Source organism: Ursus americanus, chromosome 7 (assembly GCF_024610735.1).
Source record: "Ursus americanus isolate L20-20 chromosome 7, mUrsAme1.1.p, whole genome shotgun sequence".
NCBI lineage: Eukaryota > Metazoa > Chordata > Mammalia > Carnivora > Ursidae > Ursus > Ursus americanus.
In genome coordinates, this window is record NC_142133.1 from 10,864,404 (window position 1) to 10,879,806 (window position 15,403).

The 15,403-nt window shown below is 40.5% G+C and overlaps 1 protein-coding gene and 1 pseudogene across 9 annotated transcripts in view; both read left to right on the forward strand.

The window, feature by feature from the left end:
- Positions 1-15,403, forward strand: part of TSGA10 (testis specific 10) — a 188,743-nt gene that overhangs the window by 123,069 nt on the left and 50,271 nt on the right. For all 9 annotated transcript variants that reach the window (XR_015725131.1, XR_015725129.1, XR_015725132.1 and 6 more), the window contains one exon: positions 14,174-14,376. Coding sequence is in view for 1 of the 9 variants with exons in the window: in XM_045771868.2 (XP_045627824.1) it covers positions 14,174-14,376 (203 nt within the window). In the remaining 8 variants the exon portion in view is untranslated. The remainder of the gene's footprint in view (positions 1-14,173; positions 14,377-15,403) is intronic.
- On the forward strand, positions 698-4,248 carry LOC123776086 (large ribosomal subunit protein eL37-like; annotated as a pseudogene).

Here is a 15,403-nt window from a genome sequence, read left to right on the forward strand (position 1 = left end):
TAATTTCTGTCAGATTCGCTCTCATTTCTGTCCTTATGGATTCTATATTCTCAGTAACCTTTTCGTTAATACTTTTTTCAATTCTACTCATTATTTGGACCATCGTTACTCTGAATTCCATTTCTGATAATTTGGTTACATTGATATCCATTATTTCTGTGGCAGAGGCCACAGACTCACTGTCTTTTCTTTGCTGGGGCGGGGGGGCTTCTCCTTCTTGTCATTCTGATGAGGAGAGGTTGCGGGGTTGTCCAGAGCCCAAATTATTGACTGGGTCCCAGGCCGTGCCCTTTGTTTTATAGGGATCTTGGGGATGTGGGCTTCTTCTTTAAAGATTTTATTTATTTATATGTGGCAGAGAGCCAACCAGCGAAAGAGGGAACACAAGCAGGGGAGTGGGAGAGGAAGAAGCAGGCTCCCAGTGGAGGAGCTCGATGAGGGACTCCTTTCCGGAACGCCGGGATCGCGCCCTAAGCCGAAGACAGGCGCTCAATGACTGTGCCACCCAGGCGCCCCGGGTTGTGGGCTTCTTGATTTTTCAGCCTGCCTTCTGTGTTCTGGGGGAGGGGCCTGCCACGCCGATACTCAGGCAACCCTGTTTGGGTAGAGTCTCCGTGTCCCCTGCGAGGGGGGATGGGGATGGGCATGCTGTGAGCCTGTATTTCCAGGCTTTTGTTCTCTGGCGGCTTTCCCTGGCGGTTTGCTGTGCCTCTTCTGAGAGTCAGAGCAGCAGAGGCCGAATTTCAGCCTCTGTCACAGAACAGAGGGATTGCGGCCCATTCTCCACTGATGTTCTGGCCACTTTAACTCCGTTACTGTTGGTGCTGCTCAACCCTGCAGTGTCCCGGGATGTGTGCCCCGCACCTGGCATCCCAGCCCTCACTTCCAGGGCTGGCACATCTCTGTCCTTTGTGTTTCTAACGGCGCCATCCGTCAGCCGCCCCCATGCGCTCCCGGATCTCTGGGTCTCAGTCTATGTCCGGTGAGCACATCGGGATTCCAGAGTTCCGTGAGAAGCCTGGTGGCACGTGCTCCCGGCTCACCGGTCTCAGTCTGCTGTTTTGCGTGTGCCGTCCGCGAATCCGCCTGCTCCCCCATGCAGGTGGCTACCGCTTCCCGACGCCCGAATGCGGCGGCTCCCTCCCCCTTCCGTTTATCTTCCGATATCTGTGCGCGGTTTCATGGCTCCCCGCTTCATACCTCAATACTCAGCGCTGGAGATGTTCATTTGTAGAGATCCAGATGTATCTTCCTGTGTCTCAGGCTGCTTCCGTGGTTGTTTAAGCTGGTCTGGTACCTATCCAGCTCGACTCGGGACCGGCTGAAAAAGGGGTCCCCTACTCCTCAGCCATCTTAACTCCCTTCTCCAAGAATCATTCAGATAATTTTAAATGAGAAAGTAGAGGTTAAGGGGAAAAGTTCTGTATCTCCATCTTCGTTCTCCAATGAAATTATTTAAAGCACTAGAATAAGGAATTTTAGAATCTTTTACAGTCTTAGTTTTCTTCTTTAAAAAAATTATTTACTGGGGTGCCTGGGTGGCTCAGTTGTTAAGCATCTGCCTTCGGCTCAGAGCGTGATCCCAGAGTCCTGGGATCCAGCCCCACATCGGGCTCCTCTGCTGGGAGCCTGCTTCTTCCTCTCCTACTCCCCCTGCTTGTGTTCCCTCTCTCACTGGCTGTCTCTCTCTCTGTCAAATAAATAAATAAAATCTTTAAAAATATTATTTACTGAGTGTTGGTTCATAACCTGCCTAGGAGCTTCCTAGGTGTAATTTGAAAATAGTCCCTGTACTCAGAAGGCAGGGAGAGACCAAAAAAAAGAGAGAAGCCACTCCAGGTTCATAGGTGTCAGTTTTATTAAGCAAAGGGAACTTACATATGAGGCTTGTCTTGCGCAGCAGCAAGATGAATGGATCCTTGCACTTACCTACCAAATCTTAAACATTTATAAGGAGGCCCTAACTGGATTCAGCCATGTATACTGCATGGGTGTTTTCAGCATTGTATCACTATATCATGGCTATGTCCTCGGAGCAGCCTCTGGGAGTGGGAGAGGCAAGTGGAACCCACATTTCAAGGACAGGGGAGGGGGTAAGGAATCTTTGCGTGTCCAGGTCCAGTTCATAGGTCAGTTGGTAGTCACATGTTTTTCAGGATATTCCCCAACACTGAGATATGTATACCATACCAATTCACCCAGGTCTTAGTTTTCTATTTTTCAAATAAATATAGTAAATCTGTCTCTTATCTAACTCTTCTCAAGAGGAATGTTAAGAATATGAATTCCAAATATACTTCCTTTAATGTTCTTTAATTAATACTTGTGTTATGGATGATTTTCTTAGGAATAATATGAAAAGTGCTTTGGAGAATCTCATATAATTTTTAATAAAACAAACGATTTTTAGAAGTGTAATCATCATTTTAGTCTACAGTAGATTTCAGAACCTAAAACTAGAAAGAGAGCCATTCTCCTATTATAAATGTTTTGTTATATTTTCTTCTAGCTCATTTCTTTTCCTAGCCAGATTTTTGTGTTCTTTTACATATTTGCAATAGTAGCATATTAAATTGACTAGTCTACTTTTCACTACTTCCCTATTGCTGGGCAGTAAAAATGTTCAGATTTTTAATTTGTGTATAAAACAATATGGTAATTATTTTGTTGCATAAAACTTTTATCACATTTCACATTATATTCTTAAGATGCATTCCCAGAAGTAGGAATTTGGGCATACATAGCCAGAGAGCTTTCAGAAAGTTATGATACACAATTAAGAAGAAACTAGTGGTACTCTGCTGGGCAGAAGCTTCTGAGCATGATGTAGCAGAAATGGCTTCTCTTTGATCTCAGCCATAGAAGTCAGATGATGAAGGGAATGTCATTTGGAAAGCATGGCAAGAAGATGCACATGTGCTGTTGCTGTGGCTCTAAGGCCTACCACTTTTAGAAGTTAATGTGACAAATATTGTTGCCCTGCCAAGTAGGAGAGAAAGTATAACTGGAGTGCAAAGGCTAAAAGATGAAATACCACTGGGACCAGTCCAATGAGGTGTGTAGAAGTTGTATACCAGACATTCAGGCATGGATTCCATGAAGAAACAACACCTAAACCCAGGAGGGCAGCTGTTGCATTACCCAGTTCATCCTAAGGATTTCAGCAGTTAGTCATGCAATAAAATTTTTTTAAAGGAAACTATAGTAACTTCATGATAACAAGAAGCAAAACAATAGGCTACTTAGAAGTTTAATAAAGAACCATGGAAAGTGATAACTAAGAGTGTCCCTTTGGAGTCAGAGCAAGGCTTAAAGACTTACCCCTAACTGCCCTGCAAAGGAGTCCAAATTTAATTGGATCAGACTGTAAAGCAACTTATACCCCTAGGCCATTGTCAAATCAATAGAACAGTTAGCCAGCAATTAATGCAGGCTAACATTTAGATGATACCAATAGAGACAGACCAGCTAGAAACTTAACAGGAAGATCAAGGACAGAGATAGTCAAAGATAGTCTGACTAAATTCACTGTCATCCCAAGAGAATGGTTTAGAAAGACTGAACATGCTGATGGTAAATGAGTCAGAGTGATTATGCATATACCATGAGGAATAACATCAGAGGCTGTACACTGCAAGGAAAACAGACTTCATGGAAACTGTCCAGAGAAAGGAAGGGAGGAAGGAAAGAAGAAAAGAAGGAAGGAAGGAAGGAAGGAAGGAAGGAAGGAAGGAAGGAAGGAAGGAAGGAAGGAAGGAAATGAAGGACCACAATAAGCCCTGACATTGGGAGGATCAGTATTCAAAGTTGTTATAATACAGTATCTTAAATGTCCAGTTTTCAACGACAACAAGAATTTGACTTTCAAAGAAACAAGAAAGTGTGACTCATCCACAGGTAAATCAAGCAAACAAACTACCTTTGAGAATAGTTTATAATTTCTATATCCTCAATGTTAATCACTGTTGATGAGACATTGTCATCATACATTCCTTTACTTCTTTAAACATGGTTTCCTTTAGAGTTCAGGTGGAGGAATAGGGGGACCATAAGCTTGCCTCATCTCTTGAATACAGCTAGATAAATATCAAATCATTCTGAACACCCAAGAAATTGATCTGAGGACTGGGAGAACAAACCGCATATCTAGAGATAGAAAAATGGCCACATTGTGGAAGGTAGGAGTTGCAGAGAGTTGATTTGGGGAAGAAAAGAATTGCAGGTGCTACAGGGGGGTGGGAGCCCTGATCATGGCGAGGGGGGTGAGAGAGAAAGAGAGAAAGAGTTAAAATAGTGCACAGGGGAGCGCACAAGAAAAACTATTCCTCATAACTGTTGACTGGGAAAAGGAGAGGGACTGCCTACCACAAGTAGTGGAGCTCTAAGTCTGAAGTTTTAGAAGTCCATGCCATTGTCACAGTCATGACTGCTGGGCTTAGCAGTGCTCCAGTGAGGAAGGAGGGCAGAGGCCAGGGAGTAGGCAGTGTGATGTGAGGATCCCCTGGGTCCTACAGGGAGAAACAGTTCCCCTTATTGGAGTGCATTTGGGAGTGGTGGCATGGCCTCACTGGGAACAAAAGAGCTGGCAGGCACCAATGTGCTGCCCTGTTTACTGGCTAAGGAACAAAGAAACCGGCTAAGGGCAGCAAACCTTTGTGCTAGTTTTTTTGCTGCGCTTTACCAGAAACTCTGAACCACTGCATGGTCATGCAACTGCTTTTCTGGGACAAGCCAGCACCAGCCACAGCATGGCAAGAACCTCCTCCAGAGGATCAGTACAAGTCCATGCCACAGCAGTCCCTAAAATTTGGAGTTTTGAAACCTAGCTACATGTTGAGATAAAACACACAAGTACTTTGCTGTCCAGCAGGCAGATAGATCAAACACAGACAGGCTGAACCAGCAATCTGATGAAATTTGGGGACACAAGGGGAGAGAGTGTTTGCTTTTCTGTGAAAGCTTCCTGGAGAGTGGGGGTGCAAACTCCACAGCCTGGGGTTGAGAGAGCATGGCGCCACCCCCAACCCATCAGCACTGACCAACTTTAGTGAGCAACACAGCACCCCCCCAGTGGAGACTAGACCCACTTAAACCAAGCCCCACCCCTCGGTGCCCTGCAGATGCATCTCCACTAGGGCAAGTCTGCTTGAGAATCCACAAAGCAGGCCTCTCCCCCAAAAGACCAACACAAACCCCTTGCACACACCAAGTCTACTGATCACAGAGTGTTGCAAAGCTTCAGGTCTAGGGAAAATAGGATCTAGCTTGTTTTAACAAGGGGACCAAAACACACCTATTTAAAACTTGGCACAGTGTTTCCCTTGCTAGATTAGGGAAGTTTTCAGCTACAATTTGTTCAAATATCTCTTCTAGACCTCTGTTTTTCTCCACCCCCTCAGGGATGCCGATGATTCTGACATTGGAATGATTCATTGAGTCAGTAATCTCCCGTAACCTACATTCCTGAGCGTGGATTTTTTTGAGTCCAGATTCTATTTTAGCTTTTTCTGCTACAAACATTTGTGTCCAAGAGGCAGAGAGAACCCCTCCCAAGCTCAACCATGACAAACCTACACCATGTCATGTCATAGTGCAATTCGCAAATGTTAGATCCAAGGATACAGTATTGAAAGTGGCCAGGGCAAAAAAATTTCTCATGTACCAAGGCAAAGGTATCAGAATTACATCAGACCTGTCTACACAGACCTGGAATGAGAGAAGGGGTTGGGGGGGCACTTTTAAAGCTCTTTCAGAGAAAAACATGCAGCCAAGGATCCTTTTTCCAGCAAGGCTGTCATTCAGAATTGATGGAGAAATAAAGACCTTCCAGAATCGCCAGTCATTGACCAATTTTGTAACCACGAAACCAGCCCTACAGGAGATAGTAACGGGGGTTCTATAAAAATAAAAAGGCCCCAAGAGTGATACAGAACAGAAAGTCACAATCTATAGAAACAAAGAGTTTACTGGCAACATGGCATCATTAAAATCATATCTCTCAATAATCAGTCTCAATGTAAATGGTTTGAACGCTCCCATAAACGCCACAGGGTTGCAGATTGGATAAAAAGAAATGACTCATCCATTTGCTGTCTACAAGAGACTCATTTTGAACCTAAGGATACATTCAGACTGAAAGTAAAGGGATGGAATACCATCTTTCACGCCAATGGACTTCAAAAGAAAGCTGGGGTAGCAATTCTCATATCAGTCAGATTGGATTTTAAACTAAAAACTATGGTTAGAGATACAGAAGGATGCTATATTATTCTTAAAGGATGTATCCAACAGGGGAGCAGCAAGATACATGAGCCAACTCTTAACCACAATAAAGAGACATATAGATAAAAATACATTAATAGTAGGGGACCTCAACACTCCACTATCAGAAATAGACAGGTCACCTAAGCAAGAAATCAGCAAAGAAATAAGAGCTTTGAATGCCATACTCGATGAGTTGGACCTCATAGATATATATAGAACACTACACCCCAGAACCAAAGAATACTCATTCTATTCTAATGCCCATGGAACATTCTCAAGAATAGACCATGTCTGGGTCACAAAACAGGTCTCAACTGATACCAAAAGACTGAAATTATCCCCTGCATATTCTCAGACCACAACGCTCTGAAATTGGAACTCAACCACAAGGAAAAATTTGGAAGAAACTTAAACACTTGGAGACTAAGAACTATCCTGCTCAGGAATGACTTGATAAACCAGGAAATCAAAAATCAAATTAGGGGCGCCTGGGTGGCACAGCGGTTAAGCGTCTGCCTTCGGCTCAGGGTGTGATCCCGGCGTTATGGGATTGAGCCCCACATCAGGCTCCTCCGCTAGGAGCCTGCTTCTTCCTCTCCCAATCCCCTGCTGTATTCCCTCTCTCGCTGGCGGTCTCTATCTCTGTCAAATAAATAAAATCTTTAAAAAAAAATCAATTTAAACGATTTATGGAGGCCAATGAGAATGAAAACACAACGGTCCAAAACCTATGGGATACTGCAAAGGCAGTTTTAAGGGGGGAAATACATAGCCATCCAAGCCTCACTCAAAAGAATAGAAAAATCTAAAATGCAGTTTTTATATTCTCACCTCAAGAAGCTGGAACAGCAACAGAGGGACAGGCCTAATCCATGCACGAGGAAGCAGTTGACCAAGATTAGAGCAGAAATCAATGAATTAGAAATCAGGAGTACAGTAGAGCAGATCAACAGAACTAGAAGCTGGTTCTTTGAGAGAATCAATAAAATTGAGAGACCGCTGGCAAGACTTATCCAAAAGAATAGAGAAAGGACCCAAATTAATAAAATTATGAATGAAAAAGGAGAGGTCACAACCAACACCAATGAAATTGGAAGGATTATTAAAAACTTTTATCAATAGCTATATGCCAATAAATTAAGCAATCTGGAAGAGATGGAATCCTTCCTGGAAACCTATAAACTACCAAGACTGAAACAGGAAGAAATTGATTTTTTAACCAGGCCAATTAATTATGAAGAGATTGAGTCAGTGATAAACAACCTTCCAAAAAACAAAACTCCAGGCCTGGACGGTTTTCCTGGGGAATTCTACCAAACATTCAAAGAAGAAATAATACCTATTCTCCTAAAGCTATTTCAAAAAATAGAAACAGAAGGAAAGCTACCAAACTCATTCTATGAGGCCAATATTACCTTGATCCCCAAACCAGGCAAAGATCCCCTCAAAAAGGAGAATTACAGACTGATTTCCCTAATGAATATGGATGCCAAAATCCTCAACAAGATCCTGGCTAATAGAATCCAACAGTACATTAAAAGGATTATCCATCATGACCAAGTGGGATTCATCCCTGGGATGCAAGCGTGGTTCAACATTCACAAATCGATCAGCGTGATACATCATATCAACAAAAAAAGACTCAGGAACCACATGATCCTCTCAATTGATGCAGAAAAAGCATTTGACAAAATACAGCATCCTTTCCTAATTAAAACCCTTCAGAGTGTAGGAATAGAGGGTACATTTCTCAATCTCATAAAAGCCATCTATGAAAAGCTTACAGCAAATATCATTCTCAATGGGAAAAAGCTGGAAGCCTTTCCCATAAGATCAGGAACATGACAAGGATGCCCACTCTCGCCACTATTATTCAACATAGTACTAGAAGTCCTTGCAACAGCAATCAGACAACAAAAAGGGATCAAAGGTATCCAAATCGGCAAAGAAGAAGTCAAAATGTCTCTCTTCGCAGATGACATGATACTCTATATGGAAAACCCAAAAGAATCCACTCCCAAACTATTAGAAGTTATAGAGGAATTCAGTAATGTGGTGGGATACAAAATCAATGCTCAGAAATCAGTTGCATTTCTATACACGAATAATGAGACCGAAGAAAGAGAAATTAGGGAATCCATCCCATTTACAATAGCACCAAAAACGATACATTACCTTGGAATTAACTTAACCAGAGACGTAAAGGACCTATATCCTAGAAACTATAAATCACTTTTGAAAGACATTGAGGAAGACATAAAAAGATGGAAAAATATTCCATGCTCATGGATCGGAAGAATTAACATAGTTAAAATGTCCATGCTACCCAGAGCAATCTACACTTTCAATGCTATCCCGATCAAAATACCGAGGACATTTTTCAAAGAACTGGAACAAATAATCCTTAAATTTGTATGGAAACAGAAAAGGCCCCAAATCGCCAAGGAACTGTTGAAAAGGAAAAACAAAGCTGGGGCATCACAATGCCAGATTTCGAGCTGTACTACAAGGCTGTGATCACAAAGATAGTATGGTACTGGCACAAAAACAGACACATCGACCAATGGAACAGAATAGAGAACCCAGAAATGGACCCTCGGCTCTTTGGGCAACTAATATTTGATAAAGCAGGAAAAAACATCCGGTGGGAAAAAGACAGTCTCTTCAATAAATGGTGCTGGGAAAATTGGACAGCTACATGAAAAAGAATGAAACTTGACCACTCTCTCACATCATACACAAAGATAAACTCCAAATGGACGAAAGACCTCGATGTGAAAGAGGAATCCATCAAAATCCTAGAAGAGAACATAGGTAGCAACCTATACGACATCGGCCAAAGCAACCTTTTTCATGACACATCTCCAAAGGCAAGAGAAACAAAAGATAAAATGAACTTGTGGGACTTCATCAAGATAAAAAGCTTCTGCACAGCCAAGGAAACAGTCAAAAAAACTAAGAAGCAGCCCACGGAATGGGAGAATATATTTGCAAATGATGCTACAGATAAAAGACTGGTATCCAAGATCTACAAAGAACTTCTCAAACTCAATACGTGAGAAACAAATAAACAAATCAAAAAATGGGCAGAAGATATGAAGAGACTGTTTTCCAATGAAGACATACAAATGGCTAACAGACACATGAAAAAATGTTCAAAATCATTAGCCATCAGGGAAATTCAAATCAAAACCACACCAAGATACCACCTTATGCCAGTTAGAATGGCAAAAATTGACAAGGCAAGAAACAACAATTGCTGGAGAGGATGTGGAGAAAGGGGATCCCTCCTACATTGTTGGTGGGAATGCAAGTTGGTACAGCCACTCTGGAAAGCAGTGTGGAGGTCCCTTAAAAAGTTAAAAATTGAGCTACCCTATGACCCAGCCATTGCACTACTGGGTATTTACCCCAAAGATACAGACGTAGTGAAGAGAAGGGCCATATGCACCCCAATGTTCATAGCAGCAATGTCCACAATAGCTAAATCGTGGAAGGAGCCGAGATGCCCTTCAACAGATGACTGGATTAAGAAGTTGTGGTCCATATATACAATGGAATATTACTCAGCTATCAGAAAGAACGAGTTCTCAACATTTGCTACAACATGGACAGCACTGGAGGAGATAATGCTAAGTGAAATAAGTCAAGCAGAGAAAGACAACTATCATATGATTTCTCTCATCTATGGAACATAAGAACTAGGATGATCAGTAGGGGAAGAAAGGGATAAAGAAAGGGGGGGGGGTAATCAGAAGGGGGAATGAAACATGGGAGACTATGGACTATGAGAAACAAACTGAGGACTTCAGAGGGGAGGGGGGTGGGGGAATGGGATAGACCGGTGATGGGTAGTAAGGAGGGCACGTATTGCATGGTGCACTGGGTGTTATACACAACTAATGAATCATCGAGCCTTACATCGGAAACTGGGGATGTACTGTATGGTGACTAACATAATATAATAAAAAATCATTTAAAAAAAAAAGAATCTCAGCTGGTTTCTTTGTAGAAATTGGCAAGACAATATAAAATTAATATGGAAGTTCAAGTGACCCAGAGCAGCCAAAACAATCTTGAAAAAGAACAAAATCTGAGGTGCCTGGATTGCTCAGTCAGTTAAGCATCTGCCTTCAGATCAGGTCATGATCTCAGGGTCCTGGAATTGAGCCCAGCATTGGGCTCCCTGCTCAGCAGGGAGTCTGCTTCTCCCTCTACCCTTCCCCCTTGCTCATTCTCTCTCTCTCTCTCTCTCTAATAAATAAATAAAACCTTTTTTTTTATAAAAGAGAAGAAAAAGAACAAAATCAGAGAACTAGCACTTCCCAATTTCAAAACTAGCTATAGAAGTACAGTAATCAAGGTAGCATAATACCAGCATGAGGAAAGACATACAGGCCAGTGGAACAGAAGTGAGAATCCAGAAATAAACTCTTAAATTTGTGGTCAGATGATTTTCAGAAAATTGCTGCCAATACAATTTGATGAGAGAAGAATAGTCTCTTCAATGAATGGTACTGGGACAACTGAACATCTACATGGAAAAGAATGAAGTTGGATTCTTATCACATACCATATGCAAAAATTTACTAAAAATGAATTATAGGCCTATATGTAAGAGCTAACATTATAAAATCCTTAATGAGAAAACATTAAGTAAATCTTTGTGACCTTGGGTTAGGCAATGCTTTCTTAGATTCACATCAAAAGCACAAGCCACAGCAGGAAAAATAGATTAAAAGGATTTCCTCAATTTTTCCATCACCATTTGTTGAAGAGACTGTCATTTTTGCATTGTATATTCTTTCCTGCTTTGTCAGAGATTAGTTGGCCATATAGTTGGGGGTCCATTTCTGGGTTTTGTATTATATTCCATTGATTTATGTGTCTGTTCTTATGCCAGTACTATACTGTCTTGATGATTACAGCTTTGTAATAGAGCTTGAAGTCCAGAATTGTGATGGCTGTAGATTTGTTTTTCTTTTTCAAGATTGCTTTAGCTCTTTGGGGTCTTTTGTGGTTACATACAAATTTTAGGGTGGGTTGTTCTAGCTCTGTGAAAAATGCTGGTGGTATTTTGATAGGAATTGCATTAAATGTGTGGATTGCTTTGGGTAGTATAGACATTTTAACAGCTTTGCTCTTCTGATACATGAGCATGAAATGTTCTATTTCTTTGCGTCTTCCTCAGTTTCTTTCATTCGTGTTCTATAGTTTTCAGACTATATCTCTTCTACCTCTTTGGTTAGGTTTATTTATAGGTATCTTATGGGTTTTGGTACAATTGTAAATGGGACTGATTCCTTGATTTCTCTCTCTGCTGCTTCATTGTTGGTCTAGGGAAACGCAACAGATTTCTGTGCATTGATCTTATATCCTACAACTTTGCTGAATTCCTGCATCAGTTCTAGCAAGTTTTTGGTGGAGTCTTTTGGGTTTTCTACATGGAATATCATGTCATCTGCAAAGAGTGGAAGTTTGACTTCTTCTTTGCCAATTTGGATGCCTTTTATTTCTTTTTGTTGTCTGATTGCTGAGGCTAGGACTTCCAGTACTATGTTGAACAACAGTGGTGAGAGTGGACATCTCTGTCATGTTCCTGACCTTAGGGGAAAAGCTCTGTTTTTCTCCATGGAGGATGTATTAGCTGTGGGTCTTTCATACATGGCCTTTATGATGTTGAGATATGTTTTCTCTAGCCCTACTTTGTGGAGGGTTTTTATCAAGAAAGGATGCTGTCTTTTGTCAAATCCTTTTTCTGCATCATTATTACTCAGCCATAAAAAAGAATGAAACCTTGCCATTTGCAATGATGTGGATGGAGCTAGAGTGTATTATACTAAGTGAAATAAGTCAGAGAAAGACAAACTAAATTCTGCTCCTGAAACTAATATTACACTACATGTTAACTAACTGGAATTTAAATAAAAACAAACAAACAAAAAAACAGATCAATTGTACCTTTAAGTGGGTGAGTTGTATGATATGTAAATTATAATCCAATAAAGCTATTGGCAAAAAAAGTGATGCTAAAAAAAAACGTTGCTCCATTTTGTATTCCTCCTGGCCGAGTGTATGAAGTTGCCATTGCCCGTTTGATTTTTATTTTTATTTTTTTTTAAAGATTTTATTTATTTATTCGACAGGATAGAGACAGCCAACGAGAGAGGGAACACAAGCAGGGGGAGTGGGAGAGGAAGAAGCAGGCTCATAGCGGAGGAGCCTGATGTGGGGCTCGATCCCAGAACGCCGGGATCACGCCCTGAGCTGAAGGCAGCCGCTTAACCGCTGTGCCACCCAGGCGCCCCCAACCATTGCCCGTTTTAATGTTAATCGGTACACAACAAAAAATTTGCCTATTTGATGAACTAGAACAGTGGTTCAACTAAAAGAGATTTTGCTCCCCTGTAGCCATTTAGCAATGTCTGGAGACTTTTTTTTTTTAAGATTATTTATTTATTTGAGAGAGAGAGAGAGAAAGACACAGAGAGAGAAAGCACAAGTGGAATAAGGGCAGAGGGAGAGGGAGAGAGAGAAGCAGACTCCCTGCTGAGCATGGAGCCTGACACAGAACCCTGAGATCATGACCTGATCCTAAGTCAGACACAACTGACTGAGCCACCGAGGCGCCCCTGGTGACAGTTTTGATTGTCACAACTGGGGGGGGGGGGTGATATTGGCCTCTAATGAGTAGAAGCCAGGAGTGCTGCTAAATATCCTACAGTGCATAAGTCACCTCCCTACATCAAATAACTATCCAACTCAAAAGGCCAGTAGTGTCAAGATTAAGAAACCCTGGACTAGGAATAGCATCTTGTTTCATTTTGTATTCATTTGATTATTAGTAAGGGTAATATTTTTCCCCATATATTTACTAATGAGTTGTATTTTGTAAATCTATTTGTATCATTCATTCATATTTCTCATCAATTCATATGAGTCCCTTTCAGTAGTAAGATTTAACCATTTTATTTATTGAGTTTCCTTTTAAAATTTTTTAAAGACTTGAGTATAGCTAACATACAACGTTATATTAGTTTCAGGTGTACAACATAATGATTCAATAAGGTTATACGGATGCTGTGCTCACCACAAGTGTAGCTACCATTTGTCACCATACAAACTGAGTTTATATTCTTCCAGTTGTTTCCCTGTAAATTTTGGTTAGGTTTCTATTGACTATTGCTATGTTTATTTTTTATATGGTTATACATCATTTTAATTGTATCTAGTCTAGATACAGATAGAGTTCTTCCCCTATCTGCTCACTCTTCCTCCATAATTTCATTTTTATTAAATTCTCTTTTCTTAGGGTTTTATTTTTTCACATTTAACTTTTTAAATACATATATAATTTATTATAATGTGTATTATGAGATAAAAATACTTTTTTTTCCCAAATAGCAATATCTGGTTTTCCTCCTTCTGAAGAAACATTTGGCTTACAGACCATTTTTGAGGCTCAAGAAAACCTTCAAAAAATGAAGCTTTCCACAGGTTTATGCAAGAGAGGGAATGTGCAGTTACTCCTTATCTTCCTTTACTATGAAGGACAATAATATTCTACAAGGTAGTTAGGTGTTTGTAACTCAGGACAAAGCAGTAGTCATGTATAGCACTATGTCAGTCTTGCAGAAATACATAAGAAATATTAATGCTGAAATGGAAATCCTTTGCAGTTCGGGGTTACTAATAATTAGTGCTAAATTAATGAATTTTTTGATATGATCAGAGAGTTGGAAAAAGTGATACTCTGTGTGTGTGTTTGGTAAGAAAGAGGACATAATTTCTAATTAAGAAATTAAAAGAGGTTGTCAGTTTATAACCTAATACAGAAATTTTATGTGTCTGATAATAGATCAGTTAAGTGAATGGGAATAAGTTTAGATATCTTCCTATTATCGTACAGATGGAGAATGAGTTAGATTCTGCTCGCTCTGAAATAGAACTCCTCAGGAGTCAGATGACAAATGAGAGAATCTCCATGCAGAATCTAGAAGCTTTGCTGGTGGCCAACCGAGACAAAGAATACCAGTCTCAGATAGCGCTTCAAGAAAAAGAATCTGAAATTCAGCTTCTTAAAGAACACCTTTGTTTGGCAGAAAATAAAATGTGAGTTGGTTAGCAATATAGTAGCATGAAGTTGTATTTGTAAAATTTTTGATACTTTATAGGTTAGTAGAATTTTAAAGCTGGAATTTAGACAATTTAGTGCCTATCTTTTGCCATTTATTAAACTGGGGACCAGAAATACTGGGATTTGCCTAAGATTTAATACTCATTTCTATTATGTGTTTATCTAAATTTAAATTTAACCATCTTTGTTGATTATTTCCAACAGAACTTTGGATATAATAGAATGTCTGACCTAATAATATTATCTTTTAGAAATATTATAACAAGTTTTTACGAAAAAAAAATTAGGCACTACTGAAACCAGAGGAATTTTTCTGTTTACGGACCGACCTGGTATTGCTGCTTAGTATTTAGACTTATCACTTAGTATTTCCTTATGCACCTGTAAGTATATATTGGGTACCTGGATGAACTCCTACATTCACAGAATACTGAAGACTTCCCGTAGAGCACTGATTTTGAGTTTTTTATTTTTTGTTTTTTTGTTTTTTTAAGCATCCCTAGCTCCATTAGCATCTTATTACAAGACCCTTGGCTAGAAATTTGGGTAGAAATGCCCACCTGGACAGTGAATGCTAAATTATTAAATCTGGTGAACTCTCACAAAAACTGATGCAGACCTTTAGCCTTTGGTGTTAACTGTCCCATCTATAACACTTTTTCATCCAGCCTCAACTCTGCCCTCCCGTCTGAGCATGGGACCTGGGAAAGGAGGAATCATGGTCTCAGGAATCAGTCCCTCCTAGGAGCCCCTGACTGAGCAAAGGCTGCAAAGTCAGGGCCAGTTTCCTTGAGAAACTGTTTTCAGGTTATGGCAGCTGTGAGTCATTCTTTTCAGTCACTGTAGCTGGGCTTTTGTAATATCTCCAACTGGTTCTACAGGATCACTTTCTCAAGCTGGTATTTGGAAATTGACCTTAGTGAAATATGCCCAACCCCTCACCTTTAGGGATGCATTCTGTTTTAAACTGGTTGGTAAGTACAATCACTTAGAACTGGTAAA